Below are 23784 nucleotides of genomic sequence, written 5' to 3'. Positions count from 1 at the left end.
AGAATCATACATGGATTAGATAGATAGAAACATGTCAGTCACATATATATGAAGTACAGTGACAGTGTTGATTACTGTACTTGTCATTTAGTGTTAAAATAAAGGATTTATTTTAAAAAAAAATTGGCGTGGGGTTCCCCTTAATTTTAGTCTCTAGCGGAGGTTAAGCAGACAGCTGGGGCAGATGTTTGAAGCCTGGGAAGGGGGCAATACCCACGGAGCTTCCCAGGCTACTAATATCAGCCCCCAGCTGAATACCTAGCCTTTACTAGCTATTAAAATGGGGGACCCCCCCAAAAAAATGACGTGGGGTCCCCCCTATTTTAATAGCTAGCAAAAGCTAGGCAGACAGCTGGGGGCTGATATTAATAGCCCAGGAAGGGTGCCATGAATATTGGCCCCCTCCCAGGCTAGAAACACCAGCCGTCAGCCGCCCCAGAAATGGCGCATCCATAGGATGCGCCAATTCTGGCACTTAGCCTCGCTCTTCCACGCTGCCCTGGTGCGGTGGCAGGGGGTAATAGGGCTGGGGTTCATGTCAGCGCCAGCTGCCATGAAGCCCAGGTTAGTAATGATGGGCGTCTATAAGACACCCCCATTACTAACCTACAAAGTGTTAAAAAGAAAAAACACACACTACACCAAGAAAAAAATAATTTATTTGAAATAAACCACACCATTTTATTTAATTCTTAGTTTACTAAAAAAAAAATAGTTACCTGTCCACGTTCCTGCGCTGATCTCCCATGCACAGCTGTCACATCTGGAGATGGTGACAGCTGTGCATGGCTGCTGTAAGCTCATGCTGCCGGGAACACGTCCGCTCCCGGCAGCGTGAGCCACTGACTGAGGTCACCGGAGTGCATTCAGTCAGCGCAGCTCCGGAGACCTCCTTTACGGCACTGCTGTACCGTGGGAATTTCTCACGATACAGCAGGGCCGTAAAGCAGCTAACCGGAGCAGCGCTGCCTGAACTCCGGCGAACCCGCTTATGCAATGACGGGGCTGCTATACGGCCCCGTCATTCTAGCGGCGGCAGCGGTTCAGAGCGGTCACATTCTATGTGGCTGCTCTAAACTGAAGATCATCGTGGGACGCTCGTGGACTACTACGGAGGGGTAAGGATAAGGTTGTGGTTTATTATTTTATATTTTATTACAGGAGATTGATAGCTTCGGGGAATTAGGTGTCTAGGTGAGTATAGGTGTAGTTTTTTATTTTTTACTTTATTTTAGGTGGCGATCGGCGGGGACAGGTAATATATGAACTAATTTATTGTAGGTAACCACTGGCCACCAATGACATGTATTTAACATTTATTGGGGACACAGTAGGGCAATTTATATAGCAGGATCAGGCTGATGGGAACTACTGCTCCCATCGAGCTGATCCTGCTGGCAGGAGTGGACGGGTGACAGACATAGGCCGATGGGAGTAGTAGTGTCACATCGGCCTATGTCTGCCTGCACGCACACATCGCACAGACACATCGCACACCAATCATGACCGGTCTGGGAGGTGAGGCTGACCTGTGAGACCGTGGGAAAGTTCATGTGAGTTCATGCAATGCAGTCAAGCATGAACTCACATGAACCCTCTGAGGGCACTGCGGCGACTTCAAATGAACAGCTGATCGGCATCACCTGATACCTCAGCTGTTCATTTGAAATAACCGGCGGGAAAGCGCAGCACAGAACGGGAAAGCCGGCGGTGAAGTCTTTTAACTGCCGGCTTCCCCGCCCGGGTCCTTCGCTCCCCGCTCCTCGGTGCTGCGCTCCCCGCCCGGTCCTAACTTACGATCGGGATAGGAGGTGGCGAGGGGAGCGGAGGCTGCGGGGTGGGAGGCTGCGGGGAAGCAGTATGGGGCTGTGTGATTGTTTAAAACTTCCCAGCTCCGGACACAGCGCAGCGCTTCTGTGACAAGTGAAAGCTGTCGGCACAGAAGCCCTGCGCTGTGTCCGGAGCTGGGAAGACACTGCGATGTGTCAGAAAAGTTCGCTAGGTTCTGTCTCCGCTGCTGGGAATACGCTGCGCTGTGTCCCAGGCCTGAGAAGACACAGCGCAGCGATGTGTCAGTTTCAGCACAGAAGCGCTGACTGTCTGGACCTACCGCCGCCGTATTTTAACTCCCTCCACCTTATATTAACTCCCACATGGCAGGGATAAGGCCACGGCAGCTTATTAACACCCCCAGAGTATCCCCGCATGTCAATTTCTGAAAGTTCAAAAACATTACCGGCGTATAAGACGACCCCAGACTAGACAGAAGATTTTTCAGTCTTCAAAAGTCGTCTTATACGCCGGAATATACGGTACATATAGTTACATAGTTTATAAGGCCGAAAAAAGACAAGCATCCATCCAGTTCAGCCTATTTCTTGTGCACTGCAGCTATTCCGCAGCGTTGATCCAGGGGAAGGCAAAAAAAACAACCATGCGGTATAGGCCAATTTACATCATTGAGGAAAAATTCACTTCCCGACTCCAATCTGGCAGTCAGATTAAATCCCTGGATTAATTAACTATCACTAAGCATAAGATGTAATTTTATTGTTATCAAGAAAGGCGTCCAGGCCTCTCTTGAACTCATTAAGTGAGTTGGACATCACCACTTCCTCTCCCAGAGAGTTCCAGAGTCTCACGGCTCTGACCGTAAAGAATCCCCTTCTATGCTGGTGCAGGAACCTCCTTTCCTCCAGACGCAGTGTGCCCCCTCGTCTTTGTCACCATCCTTGGTAATCAAGAGAGTGGTCTATTCTCATCAGATCTATATCCACAGGTGAGCACCACCAAAATAGTCATGTAAGATAGGGAAAGGGGAAAGTAGGAGAAGTGTGGATATAAAGATATTTAAAATGCATAAGCTTTATTGATTAATTAAAATCCTATAGATGTAAAATTGCTCATGCATGGTTACCTTATATGCATCTATAGATGCATGAGCAATTTTACATCTATAGGATTTTAATTAATCAATAAAGTTTATGCATTTTAAATTTCTTTATATCCACACTTCTCCTACTTTCCCCTTTCCCTATCTTACATCACCATCCTTGGTATAAACAGGTCATGGGAGACTATTACTGTGAGAACCTTTATCTTGCATAGTGTAAAGCTTGTTTCCAAGGAGCTCTATATGCTAAAGAGGGCAGGTCAGTGTTTGTTGTGACTTTTACATATAGAGATAACAGTGCCTTTGGATAAGCGCACAGCTCAGGAAAGTGAGGGGATTGTGTTTCTACATGACTGATAAAAGCACCTTGGTCAGGAGCTGAGAAAGAGGTAAGCAGCTAACAGCCCATTGATTTATATACTGCAGAAAGCTGCTCAGCTCCTGCCCATAACTTCGGAGTGAAAGCAAAGACTGTTGCTGCAGGAGATAGACTATGGTTAATACTGATTAATATACTTTTCAAGCCTATAAGTTACATTGATGTTCAATTTGTTCTGTACTAAGTTTTGTGGTGTAGTAGGAGCTTGTTCTGAGTTAATTTATAAATTTTAGGCTCTGCAAAAAAATAATTTTTAGTGTTCTGTGTATAGTGCACAAACATAGAATTCAATGTGACATCTATAATATGAATGCATACAAACGCAGCCACTCCAAATCACTGATGCTGCAGGTGGCCAAAACACACAACCCATCAACGTGCAATAAATAATCAGTAGCCACCACGCTCCAAGACACAGATAAAATGAAATGTCCGATAGCTATATACATTGCTGATACTACATAAGTTTTACACTATCTGTATACTTTGATCCACAGATGCATGTTATAGAATGGGATGCAGCCTAAATAGTTGCATGCGGTGCTTAGGTTTGCACTCAGAGTTCATAATCTGTTATCTCAGTTATAATCCAAAGAGGGTCAACACATGACCACTGGAGAGTAAAGGCCCCGTCACACTTAGCGACGCTGCAGCGATCCCGACAACGATACTACCTGTCAGGGATCGTTGCTGCGTCGCTATGTGGTCGCTGGTGAGCTGTCAAACAGGCCGGCTCACCAACGATCAGGGGAGCAGAGACATCGTGGAAAGAATCTTTCCACGATGTCCTGCTCCTGGTTACGAGCCTGCTGAAGCAGGAGCAGGCTGGTAACCATGGTAAACATCAGGTTACTAGGGGCACACGCGCACCTAGTAACCCGCTGTTTATCATGGTTACCAGCTTGCTACGGTGAGCAGGAGGTTACCGCTCACTGTAGCAGAGTGGTAACCATGATAAACAGCGGGTTACTAGGTGCGCGTGTGCCCCTAGTAACCCGATGTTTATCATGGTTACCTGCCTGATCGCTGCTCCCGCTGGTCACACACAGCGATGTGTGCTTACCAGCGGGAGGGCAACGACCAAAAAAAGGTCCAGGACATTCTGCAGCGATCAGCGACCTCACAGCAGGGGCCTGATCGCTGCAAAGTGTCACACATAGCAACGTCGCTGGTGAGGTCGCTGTTGCGTCACCAAAACCGTGACACAGCAGCGATCTCGCTATGTGAGACGGGGGCTTTACTGTGAAAGATTTCAGTGTGTCCTGGCAGGTAACATATTCCTGGTGACCACAACTATCAAACAGAAATCAGCATGAACTTGCCCTTAGCGCTGCTTAATGATTCTCAGAATTGATTCATATGTATCTGTATATGATGTAATCTGCCTCTAAAAGAGTTTTCTGCTCTGGAGTGTCCTTTTTTGAACATGCTGCATGCATCTTAGTGCTCTATTCATTGTCTATTTAACTTCACAATATAGTTAAAAGTGTAGTCCTATCTCAACTGATGTACCCAGTAAACCATGATGCATCGCAGGCATCAGGTTTTCTATCCCTACATCATGCAGCTGAACGATTCCCTTAAATAAAAAGTGAACTCTAATGACCTTAATAGATTTTTTTGTTTTTTGGGGACATTTCTCTATGTGACAATGCACCTTATTAGTAGAGGCTTTTCACATTTCATCATCTTGGTGTTTTTCAGGTCCATCAAAGTGATTGTATATTTTTATACTGAACAGATTTTTTTTTTTTATTTCTAGGATCAGCTGCAAAAGAATTTTTTACAAAATCTAAGCTTCCAATTCCAGAGCTTTCTCATATATGGTACGTTTTCGTGTGTATATTGTAAACCATTTAGTTTATTCACCTTAAAGGGGCTTTCCCATACTAGAACAACACCTTCTCGAACTGAACGTTTGTCCCCATTAAAATAAAAAGTTATTTTTGCTTCCCGTGCCGCTGCCGTTCCAGCGGTGTTTGCACTCATGTTCCCGGGGCCAACGTGAGACATGAGGTTGTTGCGTCATGTGAGCCCTGTGCCCAGTCAGTGCTGACGTCACGTTCCCTCTCCCCCTCCCTTCTGACATATAAGTAATCATAACGAAGTCTATGCCAAGGCTGGCCACTCACTTTTTCTTGATTACTTATACGTCCGAAAGCGGAGACGGTGATGCTAGTGCTGATTAAGCGCAGGGCTCATGTGACAACCTCGCGTGAGCCCCGGGAACGCAAGTGCCGACTCCGCTGGAATGGCGCCGGTACGGGTGATGAGAATACGTGTGTTTATTTTAACGAGAGAAAAAATTCAGATCGAGAAGGGGTTGTCCTAGTAGTGGACAACCCCTTTAAAGGGATATTCCCATGTTATTAAATTACTTTAGTTAGCGTTAAAATAAGTTTGCAATTGACGTGTTTTTCCTATCTGCTTTAATTCTCCTGCAATGAGCTTTTAGTTTTCATAGTGGAGCCTGGCCAAGTGTGCTTACTAGTTACATTAACTCTTAACATACCAGTCACTTCTCTCTAGCTTATTGATTTCTATACAGAAGTTAGCTGCTCACCTCCGCCTCCCTCTCCGCACCTGACAAGCTGCTGTAATAGATCTTGCAAAATCACAAGCCCCCACAATTTGCTGTTTCCAGAGCTGGTCTCCTAATCACTGCTCTCACCTGTGCTTTTTCAATTGGCTTATCTTAGTGTAAATATAGTGATAACAATGTAGCCTCTGACCAAATCACTGTGTGACAGCAGAACTTGTGCTGAGCTTTATAGTTCTAGTAAGTAATCATTGGATCATCAACGGACCCAGCAGCAATCCGTTGACAAAAAGTTGTGCAGATTCCACTTTTTTCATCCAGCTAAAAAGAAAATTCAACTGGATCCGTTTTTTTAACACTGAAGTCTATGGAAAAATATCTATTTTCTTCTTTGAAACTGATCCAGTAAACAAAAAAACAGATCCTTTCCAAATGAAAGAAAAACTTATCTGTTTTCCATAGACTTCAGTGTTTAAAAAAAGAAAAAGATCCAGATGAATTCAGTTTATTTTTTTTGTGTGTTTTTATTCTCTGCAACTATTATTCTATAATCATTTCATTTACAGGACCATTTACAGTGTTCTGTGCTACAGAATGGTAATGTATCCGGAAAAATCGGATGGTCCGTATGCCGTCTGTTTTTTTTTTTTTCTCGCACCCATTGAGTTGCATTGGCGTATCTTGTCCGAGATACGCTGCAAATCGCAGCATGCTGTGATTTTTTTCGCAGTCCAATTTCAGCTGATAAAAAAATCGCAGATGAGATATGACCCATTGAATAACATTGGTCAGATTTTTTTATGGGATTGCACTCGCCCCTTTTTCTCGCAAGTGTTTGCTGCGGATTGGATGCAGCACATTTGCGCTGCGTGCAATCCGCAGCGGCCAAATGTTACACCATAGTGGATGGGATTTATACAAATCCCATGCCCACTGTGTGTCTGCGGCACACCCGCGGAGATGGACATGTGGCGCATCTTCACAGACCGCAGCATGTCAATTTCTCTTGTGGAGACGCTGATCGCCGCAAGAGAAATTCTACCACCGCAATGTGTAGGATGCGGTGGACGCAGGTGAATCCGCATGTGTTCAGTGAACAGATGCGGATTCACCTGCGCGCAGCGCTTTGGACGCAGCATCAGTATGCTGCGTTCAAAGCGCTGCCAAAATGGATCGTGTGCACATACCCTAATACTACAACTCTGCTACTTACCAGACCATGCCATGGAGAAGGAAAGCTGGCCCTGCCAGAAATTAGGAAGTGAAAGACACTGGAAAGTTGTGTGCTACTCAAGAGAAGTTGAGAATAAGCCTTTGTGTAAATCCAGATAAATGCTTTTTATAAATGTAAAAGTACAAGCGGAGATGAGAATTGTATTATGTACCTTATTACAGAAAAATGCTGCTTTCTCCTCTTCTCAAACACCTTTACTCCGCTCACTCAGACTAACTGCTTTGAGGTTTCCCTTACACGTCACAGGAAAAAGAGAAGAAACTGCTCCCCTATTTCTCCGTAGCACACCTTCACTTACATCAGCAGCATGGAGGATATTATTCAGCAGTAGTAGTATTGCTATAATTCTATCTCTGGGATAAGGTAGTAAACCTATGAGCGAAGTAGAGTGTGTTTCTCTGCAACTGCTCCCTCCTCCCTTTCTTCCCATTGACTTCTATGAGCAGTAACTGTAACCTGTTCTCTCAATGATCTGAAAATGTCTCATCTCTGGAGATGGATTTAACCAGTGAATTCAGAGTAATGGCACAGTGAGGGAGAAGTGGAGGAGAGGATGCATTTTTCTGTAGTAAGATATGTGTTTCTTTGCTGGTACTACGGATTTATGGAAAATTGTTGTTTTTTTCTTAATTGGAGGTACATTTTTAAATGTCAAATTCTATTTTACATGTAAGATTTATATCTCTTGTATACATAATGTTTGAAATCTCCTATTTAATCTTGTATTTATAAATAATTCATTATGTTCTAGTTTGTGTATATACAGTGCTCAGCATAAATGAGTACATCCCCTTTTGAAAAGTAAGATTTTACTCAGTATCTCACTGAAAACCAGAACGATTTCCAAAATTTTTGCACATCTTTTGCGTTTTTGAAGTAAAACAGGGTGAAAGTAACTTAATGGCCAATTATGTCTCCTGATCTGAACCCAATCGAGCCCCTAGGAGGAATTCTGAAGAGACAAGTTGTCATCACTCTCCATCCAGTATCCAGGCTCTAGAAGAGGTCGTTATTGAAGAATGGGAAATGATAGGTGTTGCAATATGTCGCCATCTTATTCATTCCATTCCTAGAGGACTTGATGCTGTCCTTAAAAATCATGGAGGTCATACAAAATACTAGATGTTGTAGTATTCATGTGGGGTGTATTCATTTTTGCATCAACTAATTAGAATGAAACTGAAGATTTTTTTATGAAAGTTGCATGATCAACCTTTCATGTTATGGGTTAAAAAAAGTGTTCTGTGAAACTGTCAAAATTTCTGGAAATGTTCTTTTATTATGTGAGAGAGTGCTTAAAATTGTACTTTTCATTGGGTGTGTACTTATTTATTCTGATCAATATGTTGTGTTCTTATAATATATTTATCATTGTAGGGAGCTCTCAGATTTTGATAAGGATGGAGCGTTGACGTTGGATGAATTCTGTGCTGCGTTTCATCTTGTAGTCGCTCGAAAAAATGGATATGATTTGCCTGAAAAACTACCTGAAAGCTTAATGCCTAAGCTCATAGACTTAGAGGATACTGCAGGTATTTATTGGTTTATGGCCTTTTAAAAAAAAAAAAAGACATGTTTGAGGCCCTGTTCATCGTTTTTGTTTTTTTTTTTTTGCTTGTTTTTATTGTAATCACTGTCTTTATTTTTTGCACCAAATTCTTCAGTTTGGCACAGGTGGTTTATGCACAAAATATAAAACTGTCTATTTTTGTCTTTAACCTTTTAACACAAACTTACGTTTAAAAGGTTAAAAACAAATTTAGAAAGTCAAGATGTACATAAAATCACTTCTGGGGGAGATGGCTGGAGTACATTTGTGTAACAATTTAGCAACTTTTTAAACAGTCGCAATTGATAAATCTACTGAAAACTCCAAACCCAAGCCTTCATGGCAAACACAAAAAAAATGATAAAAAAAAAAAACACGGTCAACACATTTAAAGGGGATCTCACCAGGTTTTTGCCACCAAACCTAAAAGCATCATATAATGTAGGGGCAGAGACCCTGATACCAGCGATGTGTCACTTACTCAGCAGCTTAGTGTAGTTTTGATAAAATCACTGTTTTATCAGCAGGAGATTATCACTGGAGGACTAGTAAAACAGTTATTTTATTAAAGTGACAGCAAGCTGCTCAGTAAGTGACACATTGCTGCAATCAGGGTCTCTGCCCCACTTTATGCTGCTCCCAGATGTGGTAGAAAAAAACATGGTGACAAATTCCCTTTTTAAAAAGGTGGAAATTAAAAGAACAGATGACTAACAGGCAAATACTAGACAAAAAAGGCAGAGAACAGAAAATAACCGGCCTGCATATTTGTCCAGTTTCATCTTGTTTTAATGGCCTCTTTCAACAAAGTGAAAAAACATTCCTAAGTCTGGTATCAGACATCCATGTTTCACAGTCCCAGTACGGACTAGCCCCGGGTCTCCTGATCTAAACTCATCAGTTTCATAAAGTGTGTTCCTATGAGGCTGTTGAGTTCAGGTCAGGAGGCCCAAGGACAGTACGTCAATCGTGGTCCACACTTGAACCCTGCAATACGGATGTGTGAAATCAGAAAAATTGTTCAGATTGCCACAGCTTTATAGGAGTTAACATCTATTAACATTCACATTAAAGCTAACCTGTCATCTCTTTAATGCAGACCTCTTGACAGTGTGTAGTAGTAAAGGCTGGCACGTTGGTTTCATATCATATTCTTCATTTTGGCTAAATTTACAGATTAATAGTTTCTTCTTTAACCCCTTTCTAACCTGGGGCGTATTAGTACACCCCAGGTCATCACCCCCGGTTCAGAGCCCGCACTGAACCGGGCACATGTCAGCTGATATATACAGCTGACATGTGCCTGCAACGGCCGCTGGTGGAATCGTGATCCACCCATGGCTGGTAACCAGTTAAATGCTGGTGTCAATCGCTGACAGCGGCATTTCACATCGCTGCGCCGGAAGTGCGGCATTAGCCCCGCCCATCGGTGACCCTGTCACATGATCGCCGGTCACTGATGGGTGGGCATGAGAACCCGGGATCTGCAGCAGACCCCTGTGGTTGTCATGTCTTGATTGCTCTGAGAGCCACCCAGTGGTCGGTGCTTATAGCACAGGAGCATTTCTGCTGCATACAGGTGATCTGCTCATCGCCTCTATGTAGCAGAGGCAATCTGACAACTGCTGCTTCTAGTCTCCTATGGAGACTATTGAAGCAAGCAGAAAGTGTAAAAAAAAATGTTTTTAAAAATATATATATAAAAAAAGTTTAAATCGCCCCCCTTTCACCCTATTCAAATAAAATAATAAAAAAAAAAAACACACAGATTTGGTATCGCCGCGTTCAGAATCACCCGATCTATCAATATAAAAAAAATAAATAATTAATCCGATCGGTAAACAGCGTAATGAGAAAAAAATTCTAAACACCAGAATTACGTTTTTTTGGTCGTGCCAACACTGCAATAAAATGCAACAATGGGCGATCAAAACATCGAGTCTACCCCAAAAATGATATCAATAAAAACGTCAGCTAGACACTAAAAAAAAATAAGCCCTCACCCGGTCCCAGATCCCAGATCCCAAAAAATGGAGACGCTATGGGTCTCAGAAAGTGGCGCCATTTATTTTATTTTTTTTCTTAGCAAACTTTGGATTTTTTTTTACTACTTAAATAAAAAAGAACCTATACATGTTTGGTGTCTACGAACTCGTATGGCAGGTCAGTTAGGTCAAGTCAGTATAGCATTCAGTGAACGTGGTAAAAAAACAAAACAAACTGTGGAATTGCATTTTTTTTTTTTGCTATTTCACCGCACTTTGAATTTTTTTTTCCCCTTTTTCCAGTACATGTTATGGTAAAACCAGTGATGCTGTTCAAAAGTACAACTTGTCCCGCAAAAAATAAGCCCTCACACGGCCATATTGACCGAAAATAAAAAGGCTATGGCTCTGGGAAGAAGGGGAGCAAAAAACGGAAAATTCCAAGGTCGTTAAGGGGTTAATATTGATTGTCCATAAAATATTGTTTTGTTTTTTTACACAAATGCCAATAAGGCACATCTGTATTTAGCGTTGCCACCAACTGGGGGGCTGCATCTGGCTCCCTAACCACTGGCTGAGGAACGCTGTAGTAACTTCAAGAGATTTCAATTTGTTCTGTTTTCTAATAAATCACTTATTGTAGCTTATGCTTTTTTTTTTTAATATGTATTTTATTTTGTCATTTTTTTCTTAGCTGGAGACCAATCTGGTGAGGTAGGATTTTCAAGTTCTCCTGCTGACCCTCCTCCAAGTAAATCACCCTCTATGCCATCTTTGAATCAGACATGGCCAGAGATGAACCAAAGTAGTGAGGTAAGAATAAGCATCAGACATGGCTCTTGGTATTAGTGTATTGCTCCTCCTTTTTTGTAATTTCACAAAACAAACCTATATTCATCCAGATTTATTCTAAATTGTACAGTATAGAGTTGTGCTATATCCCACCAGGAAAGACTTAAAATGCAGTAGGGGGTCCACCAAGTTTGTTACTGGATTGTTAAAAATGTATTTCATTTATGCCTCTAAAGTAAAGCTGTTATTTTAAATAACAGTGACAATTTGACAATTGCTGTATATTTGGTCTTTGCAAAGTAAAGACCAAAATTAACTATTTTAGTGAATTCATAATCTAAATCATGTAATTATAAAAAGACCTTTAAATCTGTATATTATAAACCTATTTCTGAAATACTTTGGATGTGTAGTTTATCTATTTTTCTATAGCTCACTTCTCAGAAGTACTTGACAGATTGGAACAGGATGAGCAGAATCACCTCCTTAATATTATAAAATATTGGCGAGTTAATCACCGCTGGGGGAATAAATAATACAGGATAGCAACGCACATGTGTACATATTATAATATAAATTTAGACAAAACGCCCTCGACATTGAAATTGCAACACCAAGAAGGAAAGTAGTGGGTTTATGGAAATCACAGAATGGATTCATATGTTACTGATGTGCAAACGATGGAAAGAAATAGAAACAAAATTTTCAAAACCTCTCGATTTATCAGTATTGAATATGAGCGCCGTGTGCAGAAATATACGCACTCAGGCTGCGTGCCCACTATGCGTTTTTCAAGTGTTTTTTGCCACGGAATTTCCGCAGAGAAAACGCTTTAAAAACGCTTGGTAATATGTGCCCCATGGTCCCCAATGATAATCCGCATGTGCTGTGCACATGCTGTGGAAATTTCCACTGCGGATTATCATTGCGGAAAAATACGCAGCATGTCCATTAATTTTGCGGACACGTAGCGTAATCACCACCATTGACTTGCATTAGACCGCGTGACATCCGCATCACTGCATCTGTACAAGCGGTTATCACACGGTTCAATGTGCGGATGGTACCTGGGTCTGGAGGAGAGGAGACTCTCATCCAGACCCGGGTACCATAGAAACTGTAAAAAAAGAAAAAAAAGAATTTAAAATAAAAAATCAAGATTATACTTGCCTTCCGATGTCCTCCCGGTGTTTTCTCCCCTCCGTCTGGTCTGCTGTATGGGCCGCGTTGTTGTGAAGGACCTGCCATGACATCATTGAGTCATGTGACCTGTCACATGACCCAATGACGTCACCGCAGGTCCTTCACAACACCGTGAGCCGGCCAAGACACCGGACGCAGCGGAGAAAACACCAGGAGGACATCGGAAGGTAAGTATAATCTTTTTTTTTTTACCATTCTTATTCTATTTTTTTTTTTTTTTTAACTATTACTTGGTCACACTATATAAATCCATGCCGGTTGCATGGATTTGTATAGTGTGACCAAGTTGTCAAGCACTTTCCAAGTGATGCTAAAATCTCTTGAAAAGCACTTGATAACCCGCATGCGGAAATGAATGTGAAGAACGCTTGACAAACACATCGTAGGCACGCACCCTTACACACGTTGGCTTGTTTGCGTACCCAAATGCATTCAACACAGCAGGAAATTCCTCAGACGACCATTAATAACCTGATTGATAGAAGCCAATGTGTGTGTGTATTTCTGTGGGCTTCCAATAAATGTAACTCAATCCAATGAGTATTGTACCTTTTTACGGGGAGAGCACCGACACCTTGACGATTCTTCTGTTTCTACATGTGGCACTCATACTCCATACTGAATAAATCGAGATGAGATGTGTTGAAAATATTGTTTCCATCGTTTGCCTGTATATCCACCCTGAGATTAATAATTACATACATGGATAGCGCCATGCAGTATAGCCTAATTAAGGTCTACTGCTAATGAAAAGTTGCTGCAATTTCCTAAGCCATATATGAATTCCTAATTGACCAGCTGTTTTATGGACCTCAGCATGAAGCACATAGGGCATATACATAGAAGACTTTCTGTCCAGATTTCCAGTCAGAAATTCTTTACCGTTTTTATAATAGCCGCATTCTAGATGATTTTTAAAGGGAGCCTGACATGGGGAAAAAAGCGCTATTAACCTGCAGACATGGGGTTAATCTGCAGACATGGGGTTAATCTGCAGGTTAATAGCATTCTGAAGTCATGCAGCCGCTGCACTGAAGGTTCAGCTTTCAGGAGGAAATTAACTTTATTCCTCCTGGCAGCCTCGGGCTTTCTGTCAGCCCTCACTAACTAGTGAAGGGCGGCTGTAATCACTCCCCATTACTGACATGCGGCTCAGCAGTGCATCAGTCCAGAGCTGGCTGACAGTCAGTGCTGGGGCATGGTTACAGCTATGTAGCGGTGACTGAAGCTGCGCCTCTGACTGAAAGCCCCAGGCTGCCAGAAGGAATTAAGTTAATTTCCTCCTGGCAGCTGGGCTTTCAATGCAGCTGCTGCGTTGCTTCAAAATGTTATTCAAGTGCAGGTTAACCCTATATCTTCAGGTTAATAGCATTTTTTTCACAACAGTTTCCCTTTTACAAAATCCCCCCTCTCACAAAATCTGCAGTATAAATTGACCAGTGCTGTGGATTTCCAATCTGCAGTGACCCCTTGTAATGCATAATGTACTGCCTATACCATCACTACATGAAGGAAGTGTGGAACCTCCTATATGGAGGATCGTAGGGGTCAGACCCCCAAACCATCTGATACTAATGCCCCTATCCCAATGATGAGGCATTAGAATCCTTCCAGAAAATCCTCTTTAACAGACTTACATCTAATAAATGATACTAAAATGCATAACACTCACTTTTAACTCCTTCCATAATGCCCCCTGCCTTATTTTAGTGGCAGTACAGATGCCAAGTGACCGGTGACGTCTTTTATTGTCACTCCATTAATGCTCCAGCAGTCTAGCAGAAGCTCTCCAGCTGTCACACATTGTGGCACCCTTAAGGAAGATGGAAGTGGTTTATCACTACTTCGGTCTTATTTTTCATCTGCTATGCAGCTGTCGCATAACTCTGTGTGGTTAATAGAAGCCGAATAGGATGCTTCTATTGGTCCCTGTGATCACATGGTTTCCGGTAGTCTGCCGAAACAGCAGATCAGCTTTGCAGGGAGTTGTCAGTGAAGGCGGTCTTACCTGTAACCGGGGCTTTTATGGATGTCAGATTTTCATTGATTCTGCTCTCTTATACAGCGCCATTAATTCCACAGCGCTTTACAGACATTATCACTATCCCCATTGGGGCTCATGAACCTAGATTCCCTATCAGTATGTCTTAGAATGTGGGAGGAAACCGGAGAACCCTGAGGAAACCCACGCAAACTCCCTGCAGATGTTGTCCTTGGTGGGCTTTAAACCCTGGAGCGTAATGTGTGAACTTGCCCTTAGTTACAAATTATTTAGGTGGATCTTGTATTATACTAGCTACAAGACTGAGCTCCAGATGATCGGTGCAGTTTACCTCTCCCAAATAAGATACATAGCATTGTGAAAAGAAATTAGGGAAAACGCCATTTTCAATGAGCAGGTGTATGTTTTTATAGTGATGTGATTCATTTACAAGACCCTATTATAATCCTGTAATGTAGAAAATGTATATGTATATTTGTCTAGTAATTCTGTGTTTGATAAAGAACTTGTGCAAAGTGTTATTGATTCTTATTTCTAGCTGTAAAAAGCCCCCATATCAGTTGTAACCAAATGATCCAACCTAACCATGGTGCTTGTACAGCGATAACTGTATATGTGACATGATGGTTACTGCAGTCCCTGGGTGTGCTTATGCTTTATACTCCTAATGACTCTGTACTAGGTGATTGTGCATGCGTCCCACTTATTCCATAAAATAATGAAATGTGTCCTGTCATCTAGTATATCACCCTGCCTCCCAAACGCGTCTCTTCCTTTCCTAAACTCACACACTTACCATACACTGCTACTTAAAGGAGCTATCAACCTTTGGGGACTATTTTCTTTTCTTTTTTTTGTTAAATGCATGTATTTTTGGTTAACAATATTTTTTTTATGGATTACATTTTGCACTGCTTGCTTTTTTAGCCTCTGTTTTACACTGGATAATGCTGGTTGCAGAATGTGTTCGCAGAGAGTCCCTCAGTGAGCTCGAATGTGCAGGGCAACAAAGAGCCTTTAATGGCAAAACGATGCAAAAGTTTAAATGAAACTGCATTGCAAGATGATTTTTAGCCACACATGCATGAATTTAAATAAAATAAAATATATATATTGTCCCCAGAGGTGGATAATATAAAATGTAGCTGTAGTGGCTATTCCACACCTTATCTGGCAGATCCTTGGTATTGTGTTGTGCTGTATTGGCCATAGTGTCCCCTCACATAATGGCAGGCCCACCATCTTAATGTCACGTACCTGTTTTCTGACGAGCATGTTTCATTATTTTTGTAGATGTGGTTGGTCTGCTTTGTAAGTGCTCTGATCATATCATCCTATGTATTGCATGATACATAACCTGGTCCTGGCTGGGGGCCAGTCTTTCAGCTATTCTTTTGCACAACTGTGTGTGGAAGAAAGCCCAGTTCACATGTCGTCCTACGTGTCCTCATTTTATTGCACAGTTCTTATTAACCTGTCCCATTAATCAGTGTGATATCGATCAGTTTAATCCTTGCAGAGACATGGATTGCACTGACTGGTATTTTATGCCAATTACTAAAATATAAAAATCCAATTATGCTTCCAGATTGCTGCTTCTCAAACTCCAAGTGTGGGGAATAGTGTCTGATCTGTATGTATTATCCCACGCTACCTGTATAATTGGCACAGAACTGGCAGTGGAAGCCATGAATGAGGGTTTGTTTCTGCTCAGATCTTTTCCTCTCCTCTTATCATGCTGACTTGTGTCTCCTCTGTCTGTTCAGCAGTGGGAGACATTTAGCGAACGCTCTTCAAGCTCACAAACTCTGACCCAATTTGATTCTAACATTGCACCAGCTGATCCTGTAAGTCAATCACATAGCTCGCTTGTTTGATATTAATCAATGTATTAACACAAATTTCAGTACAGTGGAGCTCTGCAATTCTTTTTTTGCATGATTCAATGACTGCTTCTAATGGTGGATAAGTCTGATCTGTAGAAAAAGCCTTTATTTTCTCATTTCTGCTATGATGGGAGCAGTATAGGCTTCTGTGACATTAGACCTGCATTATATTCATGAGTTAAATTTAAGATTTACAGTAAATTATTTTATATAGTATTATTTTCCTAGCGTCCAATATGTCCAAGTCAATATAAACAGTAATCCTAGTATGGCTTCTTCCGTTGACTAGTTCTTATAGTTTTTGTTTTAATGGTGCGTATTGCTTATGGGTTATAACGTATTGACGTTACTGCCCATCTCTTACCACAAACCTAATTTACAGATTCATTACACCCCCCCCCCCCCCCCCCCCACAGGCATATGTAACTGAACTGCACATTTCATATAAGTTCCAGGTTTCCACCCTATAGAGACAAGTATGTGCACACGTTCTATGCAAGAGTTGTATACATAAACTGCAACCGTATATAACGCTTCCAACAAAAACCGTCACAGTTCTAACTGCTGGAGATTGCCTCTACTGCTTCATGTTAATGTTTTATTTCATGTTATAGTGAAAAATCTTAACGTTTGTCACTTCTTTATTTCAGTATGTTAACCCTTCACTTTATGTAACAAAATATCACAAAAAATCTGGTCTTGTGGCAAATATGAAGATATTTTACACCATTTTGTTTTTTTTGTTTTATAGAGTTTTTCTACCCCTCTCATCTTAATATTTAACCGTAGTGTGCTATTAGAAAAAAAAGTCATCTATAGATACTCCAGTCTACTGATCAAGTCCCCCACTTATCTCCTCTCGTTCGGCCACTCATTGTCCAACAATACCGGAAGAGAAGGAGAGAACAGCGGCAGGGGGACCCAGCCACTGCTAATCTATTCGACATTGTCTGCTCCTTACCGTGTCAGTCAGTGACTTGGAGAGGACACTGGTGGGGACCCCACCAGCAGGACTGAGGAGCGGTGAGGGATCAATAGTAGTGATGAGCAAGTATGTTCTGTTAACCCTTTCGGCGAGTACGCTCGGGCCGAGCATCGAGTAGTTACAGCTGCTCGGTGTTATGTTTGAATCACTCCCGTGTGCATGATTTGCGACTGTTTGACAGCTTTAGTACATGTAAGGAATGTCTATTTCTTACACATTCCTCCCATGTATTAAAGTTGTCAAACAGTCGCAAATCATGCACACGGGAGTGATTCAAACATAACACCGAGCAGCTGTAACTACTCGATGCTCTGCCCGAGCGTACTCAGCGAAAGGGTTAACAGAACATACTCACTCCTCATCAATCAATAAGTGACCTTTTTTTCTTTTTTTTTTTTAATAGCACACTTGGAACATATATGTGTATGAAAAGAAAGGAATGGAAAACTGCTTTAAAGGGAGTGTATCATCAGAAAATGACCTATTATTTAAATCCAGTTACGTTATGTGTATTTTTTTTTTTTAATTTGGCAATGCTTTTTTTTTTTTTTTTATTACAAATCTTTTCCGTTTATTTAAAAAAAAATAATAAAAAAAAAATAAAAATTAATGCTATATTCACATGTCCAGTAATCCTCAGTCAGAATGGGTGCAGCAGCGATCAGTTAAAAAAAAAAAAAAAGTTGTGCAGACACAACTTTTTGTCCAGCTAAAAAAAACAAATTTCAGCTGGATCCGTTTCTTTTTTTTTTTTTATTTAACATTCTAGTCTATGGCAAACTGATCCGTTAAATAGCCACCAGTTTTTCTTTCGTTTGAAAAGGAGAAATTTTTTTTTGCTTGGATCACTTTCAAATGGAACAAAACTGAGGCCTATTTAACGGATCAGTTTTCCATAGACTTCAACGGAAAGCCACAGTGGTCAGATCATGACAGTCTGTTTGCGTTGTTTCCTGAAACAATAGGAAATTGGTCTAAATGATGGCCAGAGTGAACTGCATTTTTTTTTTCAATTTTAATATAGATTGTGACGTAAAATGTAGTGGAATAAAACTTTTTTTTTTTTTTGGGGCTCTGTTATATTATTAGCAGTCAAAGTATTTGAAACCTAAGGAATTAGCTTTTGTTAAGTGTGGGTGTTGCCAGACTGTATTCACTGGAAATGTGTACTTCTCCCTATATGATGCTGACCAATCATAAGCAGGCAGCAACACACTGGTGAAAGAACACGCCCCCACAGTAGCTTAGAGCAGGTTTCTCAGTGTATGAGATGTAAGCACACTAATGTCTGCTGTTCTCAAGCAATTTGTACTCACTCTGCAGTGAGATCATGCTGTCATTACATGTCATACAGGAACAGCAGCTGCTTCTGTGTAAAGCATCATGATACTGCGATCTCACCATTACAATTTGAGCACAACAGACATAAGTGTATTGACACATCTCTGTACATGCCGTGTGCAAGTAGAGTAGCAGTATAGAAGAGATGACCTTGCTATGATAGTAGGCTAGCTGATGGAAATGTTTTGGATCTGGCACAGCTAAACTCTGCTGTGCTGTCTTCCCAGCCCCCCACAGAGACCTTATCTGAAAGGTCTTGGCCCTCTGTGCTTTCTAATCATGCTATAGGTTACACCAGGAAATCGAGTTGGTCTGTCGTAAATCTCATACTGAGAAACCTGTTCTAAGCCATAGTGGGTGCGTGATCTTTTTCTGTTGTGCTGCCGCCTGCTTATAACTGGTCAGCATCATACAGGGAGAAGTAACACCTCAAGGAAAAACTCGGATATCACTCACTTAAACATAAAAAAAAAAAAAAAATTAACTCCTTAACTTTAATTGTTAATAACACCGCAGTGGAGAGGCTAAATTTAAAAAAATAATTATTCCACTCTGCAGGCACTATTACATTGTGTGTCCAGTTCAGCGTGAAAAATTTGAAATGTCCTCCTCAACACAATAACCTGATTTAAACAATGGGTCATTTTCTTATTGGCACATTCTGTTTAACGTTTTAGAATGATTGTTGACTATGTATACAAGCATATACAGTGGTGGCCAAAAGTATTGGCACCCCTGCAATTCTGTCAGATAATACTCAGCTTCTTCCTGAAAATTATTGCAATCACAAATTCTTTGGTATGATTATCTTCATTTAATTTGTCTTCAATGAAAAAAACACAAAAAGAATTGTCCTAAAGCCAAATTGGATAAAATTCCACACCAAACCTAAAAAAGGGGGTGGACAAAAGTATTGGCACCCTTTGAAAAATCATGTGATGCTTCTCTAATTCATGTAATTAACAGCACCTGTAACTTACCTGCGGCACCTAACAGGTGTTGGCAATAACTAAATCCAGGGCCGGCTCCAGGTTTTTCTGGGCCCCGGGCGAAAGAGTCTCAGTGGGCCCCTTTAACAGATACGGCGGAGAAATATATATATATAGTACAATGCAAAGATTTCACTTCTTACATTACATGAGTGATATCTATTGTAAATTCCACAATAGCTCAGAAACCGGTGAATCGCTCCACACAGAATACTGGCCCCCATATAAGGCTCCATACGGAATACTGGCCTGCATATAATGCTTCATACGGAATACTGGCCCCCATATAAGGCCCCATACGGAATACTGGCCCCCATATAAGGCCCCATACGGAATACTGGCCCCCATATAAGGCCCCATACGGAATACTGGCCCCCATATAAGGCCCCATACGGAATACTGGCCCCCATATAAGGCTCCATACGGAATACTGGCCCCCATATAAGGCTCCATACGGAATACTGGCCCCCATATAAGGCTCCATACGGAATACTGGCCCCCATATAAGGCTCCATACGGAATACTGGCCCCCATATAAGGCTCCATACGGAATACTGGCCCCCATATAAGGCTCCATACGGAATACTGGCCCCCATATAAGGCTCCATACGGAATACTGGCCCCCATATAAGGCTCCATACGGAATACTGGCCCCCATATAAGGCCCCATACGGAATACTGGCCCCCATATAAGGCTCCATACGGAATACTGGCCCCCATATAAGGCTCCATAGAGGATACTGGTCCCCTTATAATGCTCCATGCAGGCTGTTACCCCCCACATAATGCTCCATGCAGGCTGTTACCCCCCACATAATGCCCCATACAGGCTGTCCCCCCCTTTATAATGCCCATGCAGGCTGTTCCCCACCTTATAATGCCCCATGCAGGATGTCACCCCCCCCCCCCCCTTTATAATGCCCCATGCAGGATGAACCCCCCCCCTCTCTTTATAATGCCCCATGCAGGATACCCCCCCCCCTCTCTCTTTATAATGCTCCATGGAGGATGCCACCCCCCCCCCCCTTCTCTTTATACTGCCCCATGCCTCCATACATTAAAAATAAATAATCAAATACTCACCTCCCTCCTCCTCACCTGCTACCTGCTGCAGCTGCTCGGGTCGGGACTCCAGCGTTGGCGGCGTCTTTCCGCTCTGCGCTCCCTGTGACGGCTCAGGGGAGGGCGCGGTGTAAAGACGTCACCGCGCCCTCTGACCTGAGACGTCAAAGGGAGCGCAGAGCAGGAAGACAGCTGATCTGCGGAGGCACGGGGAGAGGTAAGTATCCAGCTGCCGGGGCCCTGAGCAAGCGGCGGAGAAGGGCGGGCGCTGACACTGCTCTCCTCCGCCCATAGCCCAGCGGGGTGCGCGACCGCCAGTGGGCCCCTCTGCCTGCTCAGGGCCCCGGCATTTGCCCGGGTGCGCCGGGTGCTGACGCCGGCCCTGACTAAATCACACTTGCAGCCAGTTAACATGGATTAAAGTTGACTCAACCTCTGTCCTGTGTCCTTGTGTGTACCACATTGAGCATGGAGAAAAGAAAGAAGACCAAAGAACTGTCTGAGGACTTGAGAAACCAAATTGTGAGGAAGCATGAGGAATCTCAAGGCTACAAGTCCATCTCCAAAGACCTGAATGTTCCTGTGTCTTCCGTGCACAGTGTCATCAAGAAGTTTAAAGCCCATGGCACTGTGGCTAACCTCCCTAGATGTGGATGGAAAAGAAAAATTGACGAGAGATTTCAACGCAAGATTGTGCGGATGGTGGATAAAGAACCTCGACTAACATCCAAACAAGTTCAAGCTGCCCTGCAGTCCGAGGGTACAAGTGTGTCAACCCGTACTATCCGTCGGCGTCTGAATGAAAAGGGACTGTATGGTAGGATACCCAGGAAGACCCCACTTCTTACCCCGAGACATAAAAAAGCCAGGCTGGAGTTTGCCAAAACTTACCTGAGAAAGCCTAAAACGTTTTGGAAGAATGTTCTCTGGTCAGATGAGACAAAAGTAGAGCTTTTTGGGAAAAAGCATCAACATAGAGTGTACAGGAAAAAAAAGAGGCATTCAAAGAAAAGAACACGGTCCCTACAGCCAAACATGGCGGAGGTTCCCTGATGTTTTGAGGTTGCTTTGCTGCCTCTGGCACTGGACTGCTTGACCGTGTGCATGGCATTATGAAGTCTGAAGACTACCAACAAATTTTGCAGCATAATGTAGAGCCCAGTGTGAGAAAGCTGGGTCTCCCTCAGAGGTCATGGGTCTTCCAGCAGGACAATGACCCAAAATACACTTCCAAAAGCACTATAAAATGGTTTTAGAGAAAGCACTGGAGACTTCTAAGGTGGCCAGCAATGAGTCCTGACCTGAATCCCATAGAACACCTGTGGAGAGATCTCAAAATGGCAGTTTGGAGAAGGCACCCTTCAAATATCAGGGACCTGGAGCAGTTTGCCAAAGAAGAATGGTCTACAATTCCAGCAGAGCATTGTAAGAAACTCATTGATGGTTACCGGAAGCGGTTGTTCACAGTTATTTTGGCTAAAGGTTGTGCAACCAAGTATTAGGCTGAGGGTGCCAATACTTTTGTCTGGCCCATTTTTGGAGTTTTGTGTGAAATTATCAATGATTTGATTTTTGCTTCATTCTCTTTTGTGTTTTTTCCTTGCAAGCAAATTAAATGAAGGTAATAATACCAAAGAATTTGTGATTACAATCATTTTCAGGAAGAAACTGAGTATTATCTGACAGAATTGCAGGGGTGCCAATACTTTTGGCCACCACTGTACATCTGCAGCCATCACTCAGAAGGTGCTTCATAGCTTTACTACAGTAGAATATCCACGAGGATGTGGTATGCTAATTGTCAATTATAGTACACCATTTATTTCATTATGCTGCCGTGAACCAAAACCATTTCTGCTATACGTGTCTACGTGACATTTCAGCTAATGTATACAGGCACTTATGTGTCAGTTAAAGAGAACCTGTTGCATTGAAAATTTTGTGAAATCTACAGGCAGAATGAGCTGAGCAGGTTGACATATAGTTTTGTTGGAAAAGATTCAGTATAATATACCCGCAATGCTCAGACTGGCCTCGGGTCTCCCGACCTGAACGTGAAAGCTTCATAATGTCCGCGGCCAATCTGAGAATTGCAGTCTGATCTCGGACCAATTTGTACGGACATCTGAATGCACCCTTACAGTAAGCCTAAGCTTAGAGTACCTGTATGGAGTCCTTTACCACCTCCTTGTACCCTTTATCACCTGCTATTGGTACAGAGCCTTGCCTTCAGGCTCTGGAGTGAGAGATTCCAAAAACCATTGTTGTTGAGAGTTTCCAACAACTTATTTTCAGTTAGGTTTGTACTAAAGTGAAGAGGAACAAAAGCCCTTCTACATATGAAATCCACCATGTACACTTTTATGGGCACCATTATGGCTTTGTATAACACAGTGCAAGAGTTAAGCGGGAGCATTTTGTTGCTCAATCTTAACAGGTTCGGAAGATTTAATGCTGGAAAAAGGGGTTTGAATTTTTATCTAAAAATTATAAACCTTTTTTGTTAGAAATATACATTTAGTTTACCTGATTTGTTTAGTGCTTGACATGCTTTGCCATTCCATCATCCCAACAATGGCCAAAAACTTGTGGCATGTGTGTGATCACATTTGATTGGTCAGTGTATCTTTTTCTTGTGCACACTTTACTTTTGAGAAAATAACATGCAATTTCCAAATAATATACATATATACAAACCGACACACACATGTATATTATACATATATACACACAGCTGGTTAAATAAGTATTGAAGACGTCACCAATTTTCTAAGTACCGTAAATATATTTCTAAGGGCTCGCTCCCACTTGCGATGTAACCGGACGAATGCAATCTGATAAAAAATCGGATTGCCTTCAGTCCAATGTTAATTTATGATGGTGTGTTCATATGCGGGTTTTTGGGGTTTTTTTTAGATTGGATCGAGATCAGACGGGAAAAAAAC

General features: G+C 42.2%; 1 protein-coding gene across 4 annotated transcripts in view; it reads left to right on the top strand.

Moving 5' to 3' along the window:
* The window catches only part of REPS1 (RALBP1 associated Eps domain containing 1), a 115417-nt gene that overhangs the window by 56798 nt on the left and 34835 nt on the right, over window positions 1–23784 (top strand). For 2 of the 4 annotated variants that reach the window (XM_073671340.1, XM_073671338.1), the window contains exons 7-10: window positions 5035–5098; window positions 8423–8577; window positions 11274–11392; window positions 16343–16423. In XM_073671340.1, the coding sequence (XP_073527441.1) occupies window positions 5035–5098; window positions 8423–8577; window positions 11274–11392; window positions 16343–16423 (419 nt within the window). The remainder of the gene's footprint in view (window positions 1–5034; window positions 5099–8422; window positions 8578–11273; window positions 11393–16342; window positions 16424–23784) is intronic. The other 2 variants (XM_073671339.1, XM_073671341.1) reach the window with 2 other exon arrangements.

Source organism: Phyllobates terribilis, unplaced genomic scaffold, assembly GCF_046119375.1.
Source record: "Phyllobates terribilis strain yellow unplaced genomic scaffold, ASM4611937v1 Scaffold_3__8_contigs__length_932513732, whole genome shotgun sequence".
Classification (NCBI taxonomy): domain Eukaryota; kingdom Metazoa; phylum Chordata; class Amphibia; order Anura; family Dendrobatidae; genus Phyllobates; species Phyllobates terribilis.
This window is presented reverse-complemented; position numbering and strand designations above follow the sequence as displayed.